Here is an 18,815-nt window from a genome sequence, read left to right as displayed (position 1 = left end):
TGTAACCCTTGCTTGTCTCCCGTTGTGACTCAGGGGCATCATTGGTCCCTGTAACCCTTGCTTGTCTCCCGTTGTGACGCGGGGATATGATTGGTCCCTGTAACCCTTGCTTGTCTCCCGTTGTGACTCGGGGACATCATTGGTCCCTGTAACCCTTGCTTGTCTCCCGTTGTGACTCGGGGGCATCATTGATCCCTGTAACCCTTGCTTGTCTCCCGGTGTGACGCGGGGATATGATTGGTCCCTGTAATCCTTGCTTGTCTCCCGTTGTCACTCGGGGATATGATTGGTCCCTGTAACCCATGCTTGTCTCCCGTTGTGACTCGGGGACATCATTGGTCCCTCTTACACTTGCTTGTCTCCCGTTGTGACTCAGGGATATAATTGGTCATGTAATCCTTGCTTGTCTCCCGTTGTGACTCGGGGACATCATTGGTCCCTGTAACCCTTGCTTGTCTCCCGTTGTGACGCGGGGATATGATTGGTCCCTGTAACCCATGCTTGTCTCCCGTTGTGACTCGGGGACATCATTGGTCCCTGTTACACTTGCTTGTCTCCCGTTGTGACTCGGGGTCATCATTAGTCCCTGTAACCCATATTTTTTTGTATTTTCCAAAAATAATTTTAATGTTACGACTGCAGAGGTAGAATAGATTCAATCGAAAACAAAATGTATTAGGCCAGCATGCATTGGCTGAAAGTTGGCACCAGTGAAGCAGCAGGCCGGTGGGTGCCTTGCACGACATGTGAGCTGGTGAGAAACGGATTAGTCATTTACATAAACGACTGATTCCATGTATTTATTTTATGCTCATTATGTACAGCGGATCTTGACACAAAGCTCGGTGGTTCTCAAAGGGAGGAATGAACATGGAGCCAGATTTGGAACTTCCATCAGTAACCTTGGAGACATCAACGGTGACGGTTATAAGGGTAAGTTTGGGATTGCCATCAGTAATCTTAGAACATTAACGGTGACGGTTATAAGGGTAAGTTTGGTAATGGGAACAGTAACCTTGGAGACATTAACGGTGACGGCTATACGGGTAAGTTTGGGAATGCCATCAATAACATTGGAGACATCAACGGTGACGGTTATACGGGTTAGTTTGGGAATGCCATCGGTAACCTTGGAGACATCAACGGTGACGGTTATACGGCTAAGTTTGGTAATGGGAACAGTAACCTTGGAGACGTCAACGGTGACGGTTATACGGCTAAGTTTGGGAATGCCATCAGTAACCTTGGAGACATCAACGGTGACGGTTATACGGGTAAGTTTGGGAATGTCATCAGTAACCTTGGAGACATCAACGGTGACGGTTATACAGCTAAGTTTGGTAATGGGAACAGTAACCTTGGATACGTCAACGGGAACGGTTATACGGGTAAGTTTGGGAATGCCATCAGTAACCTTGGATAGTTCAACGGTGACGGTTATACGGGTAAGTTTGGGAATGCCATCAGTAACCTTGGATACGTCAACGGTGACGGTTATACGGGTAAGTTTGGGAATGCCATCAGTAACCTTGGATACGTCAATGGTGACGGTTATACGGGTAAGTTTGGGAATGCCATCAGTAACCTTGGATACGTCAACGGTGACGGTTATAAGGGCAAGTTTGGGAATGCGATACCCTGCATACATCAGGGGTGATGTCTGTACAAGTGAGATTGAAACTGTCATCGGTGACCTTGGCGACATAATTGGTGGCCGTTATCCAAGTGAGGCTGGGACTGGCATCTCTCTCACATATATATGTTGTTATCATCTTCCAGATGTGGCCCCCTCCATGGTCTTGTGGTAGAGCGTCCGCCCGGAGAGCGGAAGGTCAGGGGTTCGATCCCCGGCTGCGTCACACCAAAAGACGTTAAAAGATTGTACTTGTTGTACCTAGCGCTCGGCATTGAGAACAAGGACTGGTCGGCTGGATGTTAGTTTACTGTGTCTGAGTGGGGTATTCATGTTACACTGCGGCATGGTATCTCAGTGGACTAGCTACTCGGCATCAGTCGGATATAGTACACACTAACACGTCACTACATAAGTGCAATAATCTTGGACGCGACGTTAAACCCCATTTCACCTCACCTCACCTCACCTCTTTCAGATGTGGCAGTGGGAGCCCCGTATGAGGATGGAGGTCATGGGGCGATATACATCTACCATGGAGGGGAAGGGGGGCTGAACGCGGAGGTGAAGCAGAGAGTAGGAGGCCGCGACATCAACGACACCGAGACAGTGACGTCTTTTGGATGGAGCATCTCCAAGCCTGCTGACGTGGACGGCAATAATTATCCGGGTATGTTCACATGTGTATAACAGTGTCATGTGTGGGAATTAAGTTGTGCCCCCAACGGTATCCAGGTATACTTCAATACACAGTATTATGTCAAATATTGTAATCAGGCAAGGCCACTTTCAACCAAACTCAAAGTGAATGAGCAAGTTGAATTTTTTCGCAATATCAAGGCAGGGGACGTCAGCAATAGGCTCTCTATACTGCTCCCCTGTGGGGGATCGAAAACGGATCTGTTGCGTGACGAGCGAACGCTTTAACCACTAGGATATCCCCACGCCCCAACGACTTCGATAGACGTTCCTTTAACAGGTTAAAACATCAGTCGAGAACAGTTGTTTCAGTTTGGAAAAGTCAGTCACAGAGGTGTGTAAACTTGTTTCTGAAAATATTGCTTTCCAAAATTGCGTTTCGACTTGAGTGTGTCATTGGCTATGGCAATATTATGACCAACATTTGTTTTTAACAGGTTTCATGAGATTGAACAGAGCAACTGATTTGGCCTTCGATCTTATACAGTTGGATATAGTCCTGTTGGTGTTTTACTCATAAATGTAGTCCCGTGTAGTGTCATACAGTGGGATATAGTCCCTTGTAGTGTCATACAGATCGAAGTGTAGTGCTTACAGTGGGATGTAGTCCTGTGTAGTGTCAAGCATATGCGGATATAGTCCCGTATATTGTCATACAGTGGGATATATTCCCGTATAGTGTCATACAGTGGGATATGGTCCCGTGTAGTGTCATACAGTGGGATATAGTCCCGTGTAGTGTCATACAGTGTGATGTAGTCCCGTGTAGTGTCATACAGTGGGAGAAAGTCCCGTGTAGTGTTATACAGTGGGATATAGTCCCTTGTAGTGTCATACAGTGTGATGTAGTCCCGTGTAGTGTCATACAGTGTGATGTAGTCCCGTGTAGTGTCATACAGTGTGATGTTGTCCCGTGTAGTGTTAAACAGTGGGATATAGTCCCGTGTAGTGTTATACAGTGGTATATAGTCCCGTGTAGTGTCATACAGTGTGATATAGTCCCGTGTAGTGTCATACAGTGGGATATAGTCCCGTGTAGTGTTATACAGTGGTATATAGTCCCGTGTAGTGTCATACAGTGGGATATAGTCCCGTGTAGTGTTATACAGTGGGATATAGTCCCGTGTAGTGTCATACAGTGTGATGTAGTCCCGTGTAGTGTCATACAGTGGGAGAAAGTCCCGTGTAGTGTCATACAGTGTGATATAGTCCCGTGTAGTGTCATACAGTGTGATGTAGTCCCGTGTAGTGTCATACAGTGTGATGTAGTCCCGTGTAGTGTCATACAGTGTGATGTTGTCCCGTGTAGTGTTAAACAGTGGGATATAGTCCCGTGTAGTGTTATACAGTGGTATATAGTCCCGTGTAGTGTCATACAGTGTGATATAGTCCCGTGTAGTGTCATACAGTGGGATATAGTCCCGTGTAGTGTTATACAGTGGTATATAGTCCTTGTAGTGTTATACAGTGGGATATAGTCCAGTGTAGTGTCATACAGTGGGATATAGTCCCGTGTAGTGTTATACAGTGGTATATAGTCCCGTGTAGTGGCATACAGTGCAATGTATAATTGTGTAGTTTCAAACATTTATTATAACAGTATCCTGTAGGACAAGCTATACGTGAAACAGTCCTGTCGTGATATACGAGGGGTGTTCATTAAATATTTCCCCTGACCCACTTCCGATGGACCTAGTGGAATGAAACTTGGCATAGGTATTAGTCTTTCTCCACATAGGAACCACCAAGAGTTACACTTCTCCAATCGTCTTATGCAACTATGGAGACTTCGCTTGTAAAAGCCCTCATTTTGCGTCTCAAGCCAAGACTTGACTTCAGAAATCAGTGTTTCATCATCGATGAAACGTTTTCCCTTCAAAAATGACTTCATGGTTGAAAGAGGTGGAAGTCAGATGGTGCAAGGTCAGGAGAGTAAGGAGGATGTGGAAGGATTTCATAGCCACAGGACCGCGCTTCTGTCTGGGCAACATGAGAGTTGTGAAATTTCAAGCAAATATGATAACCCGAAGTGGTTTAGGGGAAATCTTTAATTAACACCCCTCGTAACTGACATACTGTTCAATCGACATAACTAACCTAGCTAGTCTTTGCAGATATCGCTGTCGGGGCGTACCTCTCGGATTCAGCAGTAATTCTCAGAACGAGGCCCATAGTTGACCTTCATGCCAACGTCACGACTGACCCCCAGCTGATTATCAAGGATAAGTCCAGTTGTCCAGCGGGGACTGACGCCGACAGATGCTTCCTGCTGAGGATTTGTTTCCACTACACTGGAGTCAGCCTACCGCCCAGTCTCAGTAAGGCTCATTCATCCTTTACATTCAAGATACAATAACTGGATTTTTAAACCCCATGTGTACATGTCATAGAACCCCTCTGGTGTAAACCTACATGTGTATATGTCATAGAATCCCACTGGTGTAAACCTACACGTGTATATGTCATATAACCTAACTGGTGTAAACATACACGTGTATGTGTTATATAACCCCACTGGTGTAAACCCACACGTGTATGTGTCATATATCCCCACTGGTGTAAACCTAGATGTGTATTTGTCATATAAGCCCAGATGGTGTAAACCTACACGTGTATGTGTCATATAACCCCACTGGTGTAAACCTACATGTGTATGTGTCATAAAACCCCAGATGGTGTAGACCTACACGTGTATGTGTCATATAACCCCACTGGTGTAAACCTACATGTGTATGTGTCATATAACCTCACTGGTGTAAACCTACACGTGTATATGTCATATAACCCCAGATGGTGTAAACCTACACTTGTATGTGCCATATAACCCCACTGGTGTAAACGTACATGTTAATGTGTCATATGACCCCACGGGTGTAAACCTACACGTGTATGTGTCATACAGCCCCACTGGTGTAGCCTACACGTGTATGTGTCATAAAACTCAACAAGGTGTAAACTTACATGTGTGTGTCATATAACCCCACTGGTGTAAACCTACACGTGTATGTGTCATATAACCCCACTGGTGTAAACCTACACGTGTATGCGTCATATAACCCCACATGGTGTAATCTATATGTGTATGTGTCATATAACCCCACATGGTGTAAACCTACACGTGTATGTGTCATATAGCCCCACATGGTGTAAGCTCCATGTGTATGTGCCATAAAACCCCACATGGTGTAAACCTACACGTGTATGTGTCATATAGCCCCACATAGTGTAAACCTACACGCGTATGTGTCATACAGCCCTAATGGTGTAACCTACACGTGTATGTGTCATAAAACCCAACAAGGTGTAAACTTACATGTATGTGTCATATAACCCCACATCGTGTAAAACTACACGTGTATGTGTCATATAACCCCACATGGTGTAACGCTACACGTGTATGTATCATATAATCCCACATGGTGTAACGCTACACGTGTATTTCAGGGTTTGCGTACGAGCTTTCTGTGGATACACACAAAGGAAACGGACAAAAGCGAGTTCTGCTGAACTCCACACAGGGCTACGTCGACTCCATATCTGATGTAATTACTGCGGACGACCAAACAGGGGCGTGCCGGGAGTTTCAAGCTATCAGTGTAAATGTAAGTTGATGCATCCTCCATTAGCGTCTACCTCAGTTGTTGTACAAAGAACAATGACTTGAAAATGACACTGTCATTATGATTCTGACCGCCTCCGTGGAGTAGTGGTGGAGCGTCCGCCAGGAGAGCGGAAGGTCGGGGGTTAGATCCCCGGACGCGTCACACGAAAAGACGTTTAAAGATGGTACCTGCTGTTACCCTTCCTTGCGCTCGGGGCAACAACAATGACTGATCGTGTCAGAGTCAGTATAATGTGTCTGAGTGGGGTATTCATGGTATCTCAGTGAGCTCGCACTATAATACCGGCATTACACACACACACACTACCACACTAACACACACACACTAAAACACATACACACACACACACGTGACGTTAAACCCCATTTCATCTCACATCATTTTGCATCTCGATCAAATCACTACTTACTATCTTTTATGATGCCACTTTTGTAACAATGACCAATCGTTCAACCAATATATGAAATGATACATATGGGTTGTCTATGACTCTTTGTAGGATCGCGCAGAGAAGGATCCGTTTACTGTGGTCCGGATGGAGGCCAGTTACCAACTCCCACAACCGGCAAATCCCAACTCCGACATCCAGCCGGTCACCAACCAGTCACGACCCAATAAAGTGATCAAAGACGTGAGTTGTTACAAGCGATTTAATATACTTAGGAAAAACCTTTTACATTTCAACCAAAAGCAGCTTCGTTTAACTGCATCATCATCCGTGAAACAATAGCTAGAAAATGCTTTCTTTTTGCAAGAAAGAATGGATACATATGGCTTCATCGGAATTTATGTCGGTTGCTAGTGATACCCAGGATAGTCTGTCGGATTATCAAGGCTCTTGAAGAGCAATCCAAAATGATTACCAATGGTTTCTATCACGACCAACTTTAGTAACTTTCTGCAAAAAGCTTACTGGAACTTCTATTTTCTCTACGTACTGATATATACCATTATCATACCTCCATGTCAGAATGACGACTTCTGATTGGTCCACGTGATCATGATAAAATACTATGTATCACGCCTTGGAGGAAAACATTTCTCACCGGGAAAGAATAAATCCCTTTTACCCCGCCACGAACAAGACAGACTGCACGTGGATTTCTGAGAGGCAGATTGAATCCCGTATACCTCGCTTCGAAGCAAAATGCCGCACGCTTTTCCCGGGTCAATAAAAGCTCAATCAAACAGCTGTTTTATATCAGTTTTGAACTTGTTTTAATTCTTTTACAATGGCAGATTAAAACATGTTTCCTGCCCGTGGTATAAAACCTAACGCGGCACGCATAAAACCCCATGTACCCCTCGTGATCCTGGTCCAACTTATAAAATGATTCATTCATCACTACGTATTTCATAATTGTAATTGCCTATAATCGGTCCATATGATTCGTTATCGAAATATCGTAATATCGTGTTATAATTATGTACGTATTGCACTTGCTTAATCACGTCACGAGACAACAGTGTATTGTTTCCGTCATCCGGGCGGCGTTGACTTTATTCGAATCTTATTGTGGCGATAGGTAGGAAAGACGTCACACACGACGTCATAGCTGAAGACTGTTGACGTCATTCGAATTGCTATTAAAGATAAACACTAAAATTCATCTCTGAATGTAAACATTTCCTCGGTAATCAATAGAACATGATATTCGTGTTCATGTCATACTATGTTTACGACACGAGTGTCTAAATTCCGGTATTTCCCGAGCGAGACTTCATAAAAATATGTTTTTATTGTACGTGTCAATATAAAGAAATACAATTACTTCATTACAATATGTTTTTTATTGTACGTTCCAATGTGAAGCAATACAATTACTTCATTACAATATGTTTTTTATTGTACGTGCCAATGTGAAGCAATACAATTACTTCATAACCATACGTTTTCTTGTTGCATTTGCTAACTATGTGATTCACTAATAACATGATTATTTTGTTACTATTGCTAATATTGAGTTACGTATATGATGCATTAACAACAGTGTGATGTATTCATTGCAATTTGGTGTATTCTTGTCCTTGCCAATGGTGAGGTGAGGTGAAATGGGGTTTAACGTCGCGTCCAAGATTATTGCACTTATATAGTGACGTGCACGCACATGTGTGTGTGTGTGTGTGTGTGACTGATGCCGATTTATAGTGCTAGCTCACTGAGATACCATACCGCGGTTTAACATGAATACCACACACACACACACAGTATACTGACTCCGAGCCGACCAGTCCTTGTTTTAGCCCCTTAACGCCAGACAGGGTAAGAACAAGTACCATCTTTTAACGTCTTTTGGTATGACGCGGTCGGGGATCGAACCCCGGACCTTCCGCTCTCCGGGCGGACGCTCTACCACTAGACCACGGAGGCGGTCTCCTTGCCAATGGAGTTACATTCCTTACATTCCTGTGTTTCTCGCAGTTGTTGATATGGGCCAAGTCTGATGTATATGACTTACCTTGCAGTGTATTTCTTGTCTCACTGAGCTCTAAATGCGTCTAGACGCCTCCGTGTTCTTGTGGCAGATGGTCTGCCTGAATTGTCGGGTTCGATCCCCGGTAGCGCCATACCAAAATACGTTTAAAGATGGTACTTGTTGTTACCCAGCCAGGCGCTCGGAATTACGGGGTAAAAATATGGGCTGGTTGGCTGGAGTCTGTATATACTGTCATTTAAACTGCGGCACAGTATTTAGCACTACAAAATGGGCATTAGTCCTGACTAGTACACACACACGTGCATGCACGTCGCTATATAAGTGCAATAATCTTGAACGCGACGTTAAACCCCGTTGCACCTCACCTCACCGCCTTGATGCCTCTGATTCAAGTCTTATAAGAAACGTGAACATTATGCTTTTTTCACACATAGCTTTTATAAATGACTTTGTTTTGTTCTTCTTGCTTCTTTCTCAGGTGGCCTTTCAACTGGCTTGTGGTGAAGACAACCAGTGTTGGTCGGACCTCGTCCTTGACCTCTTCGCGCGCATCAACAACGAGGACGGGGTCGTCATTAGGCCGGATCTGAGCAAGGCTATAGTTATAAATGCGACAAAGGGCCTTGTACTGGACGTGGCCATCAGGAACGACATGGAAACCGCCTTCGCAACAGTGGTGTATGTCACGTGGTCTGGGAGTGTGTCGATGCAGACGACAGAGTCTTCTCCAGAACAACCTGTCGTCTGCGACGGAGACCCTGAGGAAATCGGAGTATTCCAATATCGTCTGAAATGTGACGTTCTTCTCCCGGTGTATTCCAAGGCCAAGTTCGCTTTTGCAGTGTTCTTCACAGCAGACGAAATGAGGACAGACATGTCCCCTCTAAAATTTAACGTCTCAGTGCAAACCGGAAGTAACGAGACGAACGCGGATAATAACAAAGCCAGTCTAACTACTCGCGTCTGGATCGATGCCCAGACAGGGATCAATGGGTAATGGCACACATTATAACTTGCTTCGACATTTTTATCCAAATTAGTCCAAATTTCGTAACATTGAATTTTTATGACAAGTCAGAGAGAGAATGAGTTTTGATTAAAGCCAATATTAACAGTTTTTTAGTTATATGTGGAAGGAAAGTGATGCTATTCGTAAACGGTTACCACTTTGGTGAAACACACAGGTACTGGTACGGTGCTTACAGACCAAGGATCACCATTAGGACGAATCTGGGTTTCGACCCAGCGATTAAACTTTTCTGCCACGCCTAAGGGACGCAACTCTGCACCGTGAAGACCTTAGACAAACGGGCCACCCGTTAACTCACGTTTGTGACCAACAGCATAATTCATTAAAACAGTTGTTTGAGCAATGTCGGTGCTTTTATGTACAAACAACTAAATATTCAGCATGACCAACAAATACCTTTTGCGCACAAGCGTTTTCGACTGAAGCATGTTCCCATGGAAACGCACACATATATATTTAAGACTTAACTGTTATGCACTACAGAAAGTCAGATCCCGACCAAGTACTGGTAAGGATGGATGAACTGGACAAAACCATGGTTACCATCGGACACAAATACGTCATCAAGAACGCAGGCCCAAGTTTCTTGCCGCACACACGTGTCTCCGTCAGCCTTCCATACTTCACCCCACAGAAGGAGGAGCTAGTGGAGGCGGCGGACGTCAGGGTAAGCGTTGGGTGGAGACGGCGGACGTCAGGGTTAGTGTTGGGTGGAGACGGCGGACGTCAGGGTAAGTGTTGGGTGTAGACGGTGGACGTCAGGGTAAGTGTTGGATGGAGACGGCGGACGTCAGGGTAAGTGTTGTGTGCAGACGGCGGACGTCAGGGTAAGTGTTGGGTGGAGACGGCGGACGTCAGGGTAAGTGTTGGGTGGAGACGGCGGACGTCAGGGTAAGTGTTGGGTGGAGACGGCGGACGTCAGGGTAAGTGTTGGGTGGAGGGAGGGACCTCAGGGTAAGTGTTGGGTGGAGGGAGCGGACCTCAGGGTAAGTGTTGGGTGGAGGGAGCGGACGTCAGGGTAAGTGTTGGGTGGAGGGAGCGGACGTCAGGGTAAGTGTTGGGAGGAGGGAGCGGACGTGAGGGTAAGTGTTGGGTGGAGGGAGCGGACGTGAGGGTAAGTGTTGGGTGGAGGGAGCGGACCTCAGGGTAAGTGATTGGTGGAGACGGCGGACGTCAGGTTAAGTGTTGGGTGGAGACGGCGGACGTCAGGGTAAGTGTTGGGTGTAGACGGTGGACGTCAGGGTAAGTGTTGGATGGAGACGGCGGACGTCAGGGTAAGTGTTGTGTGCAGACGGCGGACGTCAGGGTAAGTGTTGGGTGGAGACGGCGGACGTCAGGGTAAGTGTTGGGTGGAGACGGCGGACGTCAGGGTAAGTGTTGGGTGGAGACGGCGGACGTCAGGGTAAGTGTTGGGTGGAGGGAGGGACCTCAGGGTAAGTGTTGGGTGGAGGGAGCGGACCTCAGGGTAAGTGTTGGGTGGAGGGAGCGGACGTCAGGGTAAGTGTTGGGTGGAGGGAGCGGACGTCAGGGTAAGTGTTGGGAGGAGGGAGCGGACGTGAGGGTAAGTGTTGGGTGGAGGGAGCGGACGTGAGGGTAAGTGTTGGGTGGAGGGAGCGGACCTCAGGGTAAGTGATTGGTGGAGACGGCGGACGTCAGGTTAAGTGTTGGGGGGGGGGGGGGGGGGGAAGGGGGGGGGGGTTGGTAGCGTTCGCTCGTCACGCCGAAGACCAGGGTTCGATTCCCCCACATGTGTACAATGTGTGAAGCCCATTTCTGGTGTCACCTTCATATTGCGGGAATATTACGAAAACGGCGGTAAACCCAAGAAGGACAAGATCAGGTTTGTTGGCCTGGATACCTCTGTGTCAAAACCACAAGCATGGCGAAGACGGTAATAACATAATCGAGCCACATCATCATATGTCGCTTAAGATACTGTGTTTGTGCCAAAGTTGGGCATCCATTGACAATGTGTTGGACAGTCTCATTAAATTAGTTACATAATCTACATTTCGTATTTACATTTTGATGCAAAATCACACATTGATTTCGAGTGGGAAGTGACTGGTCCTGAGCAGGAAACAGAAAGCCTTCTGTTTCACTTTTCAGGCCAGCCGACCTCATCCAAGCGAAAGACTCTGTAGGGTTGCTGATCTTCTGAACACGCTGCACACAAACTCGATGCAGTGGTCGTTCAGATAGCCTCTCCTTTAAAAACTGAGTCTGGGCCGACTTGATATGGCACTTCGCTTGGTTGACACTCATTTCTGTACCGTCCAGCAGTGCAGAACCATCAACAAAATCAACCCCGACATTAAGATTATGTCCCACATCCTTGGCTCGTTTTAGAAAACTGTGGAATGCCTTGTTTTCATCATGAGTCTTGCCATGATTCACAAGAGGATCATCAGACAAATAAAAGTGTGCAAAAGTGCATCTATCATGAAGAGCCCCAACGTTACTCAAACCACGTCCTCCCATAATGATTGGTAAATATAAGCGATTGAGGGAAGAGTGAGGGTGGTGGGATCTGTTGTCTGACATGATTCTTCGTGTGAGGGTGTCAATAGCCTGAATTTCCTGTTTCGTCCAATCAACAACACCCAAAAAATATGAAAGGACGGGTACAGCATAAGCATTTGTGGCTTTGACTTTGTTGTTATTATTACACCTGCTCCCTTGGTCCAACTACCTACCTCTGCCTTGAAATTGCTGTTCAATACATTTTCACTCACTCATTCACAGGTCCTCCATCCATTGTCACAGCTCATACAAGAGGATGGAACGGGCGTGTTTCTGTCACATGTGAATGCAACGTATTATAAATTCATCCACATTCATCTTTTCCCCACAGCTCATACAAGAGGACGGAACCAGCGTTGCATGTCAGTTATACCACGAGAGTGAAGGTATCGGTCAAAATACAACCACATCGCCGAGCACGACGACGACTTCGACTGAGTCAGGGGAGAGAACTACCCTCTTTCTACCTCCCATGCCACCGTCTAGTTTAAAACAGAAACCGCTGGCCATATCCAGAAACAACATCGTACGCATGGTAACTAGACTGACACCTAGTCTCTGAAAATATATTTTTTTAATAGAAACAAGCAACTCCATTTATATTAAAAAGGAGCCCCAGTGAGATGTGGAAAATAAAATCTAGACTTGCTTAATTCAGGGCTGTAGCAAGAGTGGTGAGTGAGTTGAACAGTTTTACGGTTATGTAGTTGAATGTTGGTTGGTATGGGGTGTTGATCTTGGGTAAGGTGATGCCAATCAACCTGATCCTGCCACATCGAAGGGAGGCAACTCTGCTCAACGAATAAGAAGGTGTTTTTCGATTATCGTGGCACTTTTTTTTCAGGATATCATCTTTTTGGGTCACTCATAAAACTTCATTATTGAATTATCATCGAACATGTCATGCCGAAGACCCGGGTTCGAATCACCACATGGGTACAAAGTGTGAATCCAATTTCTGGTGTCCCTCCGCCGTGTTAAGATTTCAATGGTGTTGCTAAGTACGGTGTAAACCCCCATTCACTTGGAACTGAATATCAGCGTACTTGCTTAGAACCGTTATCTAAACACATGTGTTGCTTCTTATCTTTAAAATGCCTACAATGAGGTTACTAAATGAAGGCTGCTGTGGTTGATTGCTTGACAGGACTGTGCCGACTTCAAGTGTGTTAAGTACTCGTGTCCCCTTCATCACCTCAGCCCCGGGGGTAGTGCCATCGTCAACATCACCGTCTGGATCCCGGGACGCAAACTGCCATTTTATGACGTAGGTCATTTCGTCTCACATTTGGTTTGTATTCTAAATGTCGTTGATCACAGACTTTGGTGTTGGTGAAAGTATTTTAGAGACGACCTTCCTTGTCAACCTACACCGAACTTTAGTTAAGGGTGAGTCATGCAGATGAATCGACACCGCCCACCGGAAATGTAGACTGCATCCTCTTCACTCTCGACCCTCATCAGCAGCTACACTACTATCATCCCGGCATCCCTATTTCCCATAGACTTCTATAGTAACGTTATATTTCCTTTTAAAAAATAACAGCATTTAACAGCTATTACCTGTACGTGGGTGCACTGTATGACCTTCAGCAGTAGTAAAAACTGACTTTAGACAGTTCATTTTCCCAGTACAGGAAGCTAAGCACACCACCCCCAGTTCCGCACCAAATGTAACTTGCTTGAAAATATCTGTGGTCACATTCAGCATAAGTCATTATGTTAAAAAAGACTGCGCTACATATACAAAGAACATGGTCAGTTTTTATTACTGGGTGGATGTACATTGAAACAACATGAAATTCTACAACACGATCATCCAATCACAGCTGCCAGATGAGTCAGTCTGTGCTGAAGGCTGATTCTGAATTGATGTAGAAGAACCTCCGAGGAGCCACAATTCGCTGTGCAGAGTTGCGTCCCTTGGATACACCAGGAACCTATGGTCATGGTTCCAATCCTGGAGTCGCTCTTTGGGTCTAGGTTTGTCAGTGGGTTTCACCAACGTGCCTACGTTTAAGATTTCATCACTGTGGGCTTTCCTCCAAGGTGACACCCTGTGACAAAACTTTAATACAGTTCAAAGCGGCGTTAAACCGCTTTCAACAGTATTACAGTTACATCACGGCGTGTCAGCTTAATGTGGGAGGAAAGCCCGAAGTGATGCAGGTCTCTGACGTTTACCACTTCGGTGAAACCCACGAGCACGGGTATGGTACTGACAAACATAATCGGGGCGAACCGGGATTCGAACCCACAGTCACAGGTTTCTGGCGTGCCCAAGGGACGCAACTCTGCACAGCGAATCGCGGCGCCTTAGACGACTGGGCCACCCGTGCCCCTCACGCCGAAGACCCGGGTTCGATTCCCCACATGGGTACAATGTGTGAAGCCCTTTTTCCGGTGTCCCCCGCCGTGATATTGCTGGAATATTGCTAAAAGCAGCGTAAAACCATACTCACTCACTCATTATAATTGATATTGTTATCGATGCGATAAGCCAGTTCGATAAACTTGGTAGGATGATCTCATGAATATGCAAATAAAGCCACCGAGCAGGATGTGCGTTAAAGCTGCATACCTCGAGACAGTGGCTGATTATTCGTTGCCAGTAAGTTTAGGAAGGCGATTGCCGATGTGCGGGTGTTTCTGTAGACAATCACAGCTGCAAATAAGTGCGTACTATATGAAAAATGGGGCGGTTCACTGCAGTATTGTATTCATACGCCGTTTCTTTGTGATCTAGAAATAAAGGAAACCAGTGAGACCGCCTCATCTGTTTCATATTTAGATCTATGCATAAAGATTCAGGGTGACAAAACACTCTCTACAAGACTGCATGACAAGGGGGATGACTTCACCTTTCCAATAGTTATTTCCCCTTCATGTCGAGCAATATTCCAGCAGCTCCAGCCTTTGGTGTTTACATTTCACAACTTTAGAGATACAATCGAGCATGCTCTTTTACCAAGATTTCAAAGAGCGTCATACGACTCTTGCTCAGAAGTTGTTTGATCAAGGTTACAACATTCAAGGCCTCAGTGAAGCTTTCAATGAGTTTTATGGTCGACATGTTGAGGACATTTCCAAATTTGACGCAAAGTGTGACACAAATTATTGTTGCAGCCATGATATAGTGGTGTTAGGGTGTTATTACATAAACCACAGGCTACGGGTTGTGAGGTACAATCTGTTTATTCCAGCGTAGTGGAAGAAGGCACTCTGTAATAATAATAAAAATAAACAATATACTCGATTTAAAATCACACGTGGTCAACTTATCATCCTTATGAACTAAGTACATAAATGCGCATATATATCATCATATACAGGTATTACACAGTAATACATTACACAAATGACTTTATATGATTACATGTTTACATGTGATGAACAAAGTATCTGTTGACATGAAGACTATAAAAAATAGCATGGCCTAATAATGAAACAGACCATAGAGTCTGTACAAAGAAACCTACCCTGTGGGTGACACGGGAGTGTGTCCACGCACCAAGTAGCCCGACAGCCAACTCGTATAGTAAACCTATATAAGGGATAATACATTGATCAAGGGCTACCATTATACTAAGTGAAACATATATACATAATAGTGACCACCACAATGAAAGTCTACAATTTTATCAACAATACAGGATTCATGATATATCAATATTACACCATACAGTAAACAGTTACAAAACAATAATTTCTAGCCAGCATATTGACCAGATTAAACATAGAAAACAAACCATACTCACATTCATACAGGTTAAATGGTAGATTGTGTATATACTTACACTAGGTTGATCATGAACATATTTATACCTATTTTATATATGATTTATATTATACTTTAATTTACAATTTATATAACAACTAAAATGTATACTAACTAACCTTTGAGTTGTGCAAAACATCAAGCAGGTGTACAATCCTCATTCAGTGATAGTGTGACTGGTTAGTAACATGGCGGATGACATGTATATTTGAAAACAGGACCAATCAAGTGAGAAGCTTGGCCTGGGCTATTGTTAAAACACCAAAGACAATGACATGAAAATAGACCAACCCAAATACCCTTATAACCAAAATGTGACCAGCCCTGTGACACAGAAATGTGCAGTAAACATAAAAGCAAGAGACAGACGGACTGACAACTAATTTCAACTTGTATATATATAAACCAATCGTCGTCTGCTGGATCACTAAAACCTGAAATAAGATTAAAATGATTAATTATACATTTATGTACACGACATAACTTAACTAAATAAATCCCTGTTACATTATGTCCGATGCAATTCCCTATTTTGACTTGTACCATATGTTCGCATGTTTGTTTAGGTGCACAACTGACTTGCATTTGCATGTGTAGGATACGCTCACCTTTTCGCGAACACCTGGTATCATTACTATTTGATAGTGATTCATGAACACACGCTCATGATATAGTCGGAGTTGTACAATCGACTCTGCTTTATGAAGACATTTCTATTGGATATGAAAAGGGTTATGTCACTTTATTTACCTGAATTAATTAATTAATAAAAGCGACAAAACCCATTTCTATAATCACATGAAATATCTGCTAAAAGCAGAGTACATAGTTCGTTTCCGAACACAACGGGCATGTGTTCATGAATCACTATCACATAGAGATGATACCAGGTCTTCGGGAAAAGTTACTTCTTGAAGTAAATATACATCTTAAACATGAAATATTTTTTTGAATGACATTAGATGATAAGTGATTATTACCCTCCCGTGTTTCCGTACAGTGAATATGACACGCAAAAGGCTGGCACATGCATTTTTATATTCCTCACGTATGATATTTACGGTACGGAAGCACGCTCGGCTAATAATATCTATACCCTCCTATAAACCAGATCGTATAATAGGTAGTTAGATGTTACAGCAGAACCTGTCAAAACCGGACTAATTGGCTGACTTCCCTTTTTACTTTTTCTCAAAGGTGCAGCAATCATAAAAATATTTATAGTTATAGTTTGGAGGAAATACATTGTATAATAACACTTTGAAATACATGTTCAGCTCTGCCTATCAATTCTTTTGTTTCCTTTACAAACCTGAACTTTATTTAATTAAATACTATCAGTCTGAAAATCATTTTTTAGAAAAAACAACTTGCAGCAATGTAATATTTGTGGCAGGCATGTTCGTTTCTATTCAACAGTCTGAAGCATAAGTATTTCCCCACCCACCCCAACCCAACCAGAATATGAATATGGTGGCGGCCTTTCCTTGTCTGTTTACCAAATGCTACAATGTACATATTTACTCCAGCGCGTTGACTTCCTGAGGTACTACACTGAAGCCACCGTGAAACAGCCTGAACACCCCCTACTCTACCCCTGGGGACAAGCTGTCGAGACGAAGGTAAGACGGTGATATCCTGGACACCCCCTACTCTACCCCTGGGGACAAGCTGTGGAGACGAAGGTAAGACGGTGATATCCTGGCCACCCCCTACTCTACCCCTGGGGACAAGCTGTGGAGACGAAGTTAAGATGGGTGATATCCTGTCCTGGTCACCCCCTACTCTACCCCTGGGGACAAGCTGTGGAGACGAAGGTAAGACGGGTGATATACTGACCTGGTCACCCCCTACTCTACCCCTGGGGTCAAGCTGTGGAGACGAAGGTAAGACGAGTGATATCCTGGCCTGGTCACCCCCTACTCTACCCCTGGGGACAAGCTGTGGAGACGAAGGTAAGACGGGTGATATCCTGGCCTGGTCACCCCCTACTCTACCCCTGGGGACAAGCTGTGGAGACGAAGGTAAGATGGGTGATATCCTGTCCTGGTCACCCCCTACTCTACCCCTGGGGACAAGCTGTTGAGACGAAGGTAAGATGGGTGATATCCTGTCCTGGTCACCCCCTACTCTACCCCTGGGGACAAGCTGTGGAGACGAAGGTAAGACGGGTGATATCCTGGCCTGGTCACCCCCTACTCTACCCCTGGAGACAAGCTGTGGAGACGAAGGTAAGACGCGTGATATCCTGGCCTGGTCACCCCCTACTCTACCCCTGGGGACAAGCTGTGGAGACGAAGGTAAGATGGGTGATATCCTGTCCTGGTCACCCCCTACTCTACCCCTTGGGACAAGCTGTGGAGACGAAGGTAAGATGGATGATATCCTGTCCTGGTCACCCCCTACTCTACCCCTGGGGACAAGCTGTGGAGACGAAGGTAAGACGGGTGATATCCTGGCCTGGACACCCCCTACTCTACCCCTGGGGACAAGCTGTGGAGACGAAGGTAAGATGGGTGATATCCTGTCCTGGTCACCCCCTACTCTACCCCTGGGGACAAGCTGTGGAGACGAAGGTAAGACGGGTGATATCCTGGCCTGGACACCCCCTACTCTACCCCTGGGGACAAGCTGTGGAGACGAAGGTAAGACGGATGATGTCCTGGTCACCCCCTACTCTACCTCTGGGGACAAGCTGTGGAGACGAAGGTAAGATGGGTGATATCCTGTCCTGGTCACCCCCTACTCTACCCCTGGGGACAAGCTGTGGAGACGAAGGTAAGACGGGTGATATCCTGGCCTGGACACCCCCTACTCTACCCCTGGGGACAAGCTGTGGAGACGAAGGTAAGACGGGTGATATCCTGGTCACCCCCTACTCTACCCCTGGGGACAAGCTGTGGAGACGAAGGTAAGATGGGTGATATCCTGGCCTGGTCACCCCCTACTCTACCCCTGGGGACAAGCTGACGAGACGAAGGTAAGACGGGTGATATCCTCGACACCCTGAGTCTCCGTTCTGTAGAGGATGGTTAATCGTTATATTGACCCAAAATAATAACAACAACAACAATGAAGTGGCCACGGTGAT

At 45.3% G+C, this 18,815-nt stretch overlaps 1 protein-coding gene across 1 annotated transcript in view; it reads left to right on the top strand.

Annotated features, from left to right (window-relative positions):
- The window catches only part of LOC124120915 (integrin alpha-4-like), a 46,246-nt gene that overhangs the window by 24,545 nt on the left and 2,886 nt on the right, over positions 1 to 18,815 (top strand). Inside the window, exons 10-19 of the mRNA XM_048391283.1 lie at positions 825 to 933; positions 2,112 to 2,303; positions 4,447 to 4,650; positions 5,777 to 5,934; positions 6,455 to 6,586; positions 8,872 to 9,386; positions 9,907 to 10,090; positions 12,278 to 12,481; positions 13,094 to 13,213; positions 17,254 to 17,346. Of these exons, the coding sequence (XP_048247240.1) occupies positions 825 to 933; positions 2,112 to 2,303; positions 4,447 to 4,650; positions 5,777 to 5,934; positions 6,455 to 6,586; positions 8,872 to 9,386; positions 9,907 to 10,090; positions 12,278 to 12,481; positions 13,094 to 13,213; positions 17,254 to 17,346 (1,911 nt within the window). The remainder of the gene's footprint in view (positions 1 to 824; positions 934 to 2,111; positions 2,304 to 4,446; positions 4,651 to 5,776; positions 5,935 to 6,454; positions 6,587 to 8,871; positions 9,387 to 9,906; positions 10,091 to 12,277; positions 12,482 to 13,093; positions 13,214 to 17,253; positions 17,347 to 18,815) is intronic.

The sequence above is a fragment of the Haliotis rufescens genome, unplaced genomic scaffold (assembly GCF_023055435.1).
Source record: "Haliotis rufescens isolate VD_foot unplaced genomic scaffold, xgHalRufe1.0.p SCAF_10, whole genome shotgun sequence".
Classification (NCBI taxonomy): Eukaryota; Metazoa; Mollusca; class Gastropoda; order Lepetellida; family Haliotidae; genus Haliotis; species Haliotis rufescens.
The sequence above is the reverse complement of the archived record's forward strand: the minus strand, read 5'-3'. Positions and strand labels throughout refer to the sequence as shown.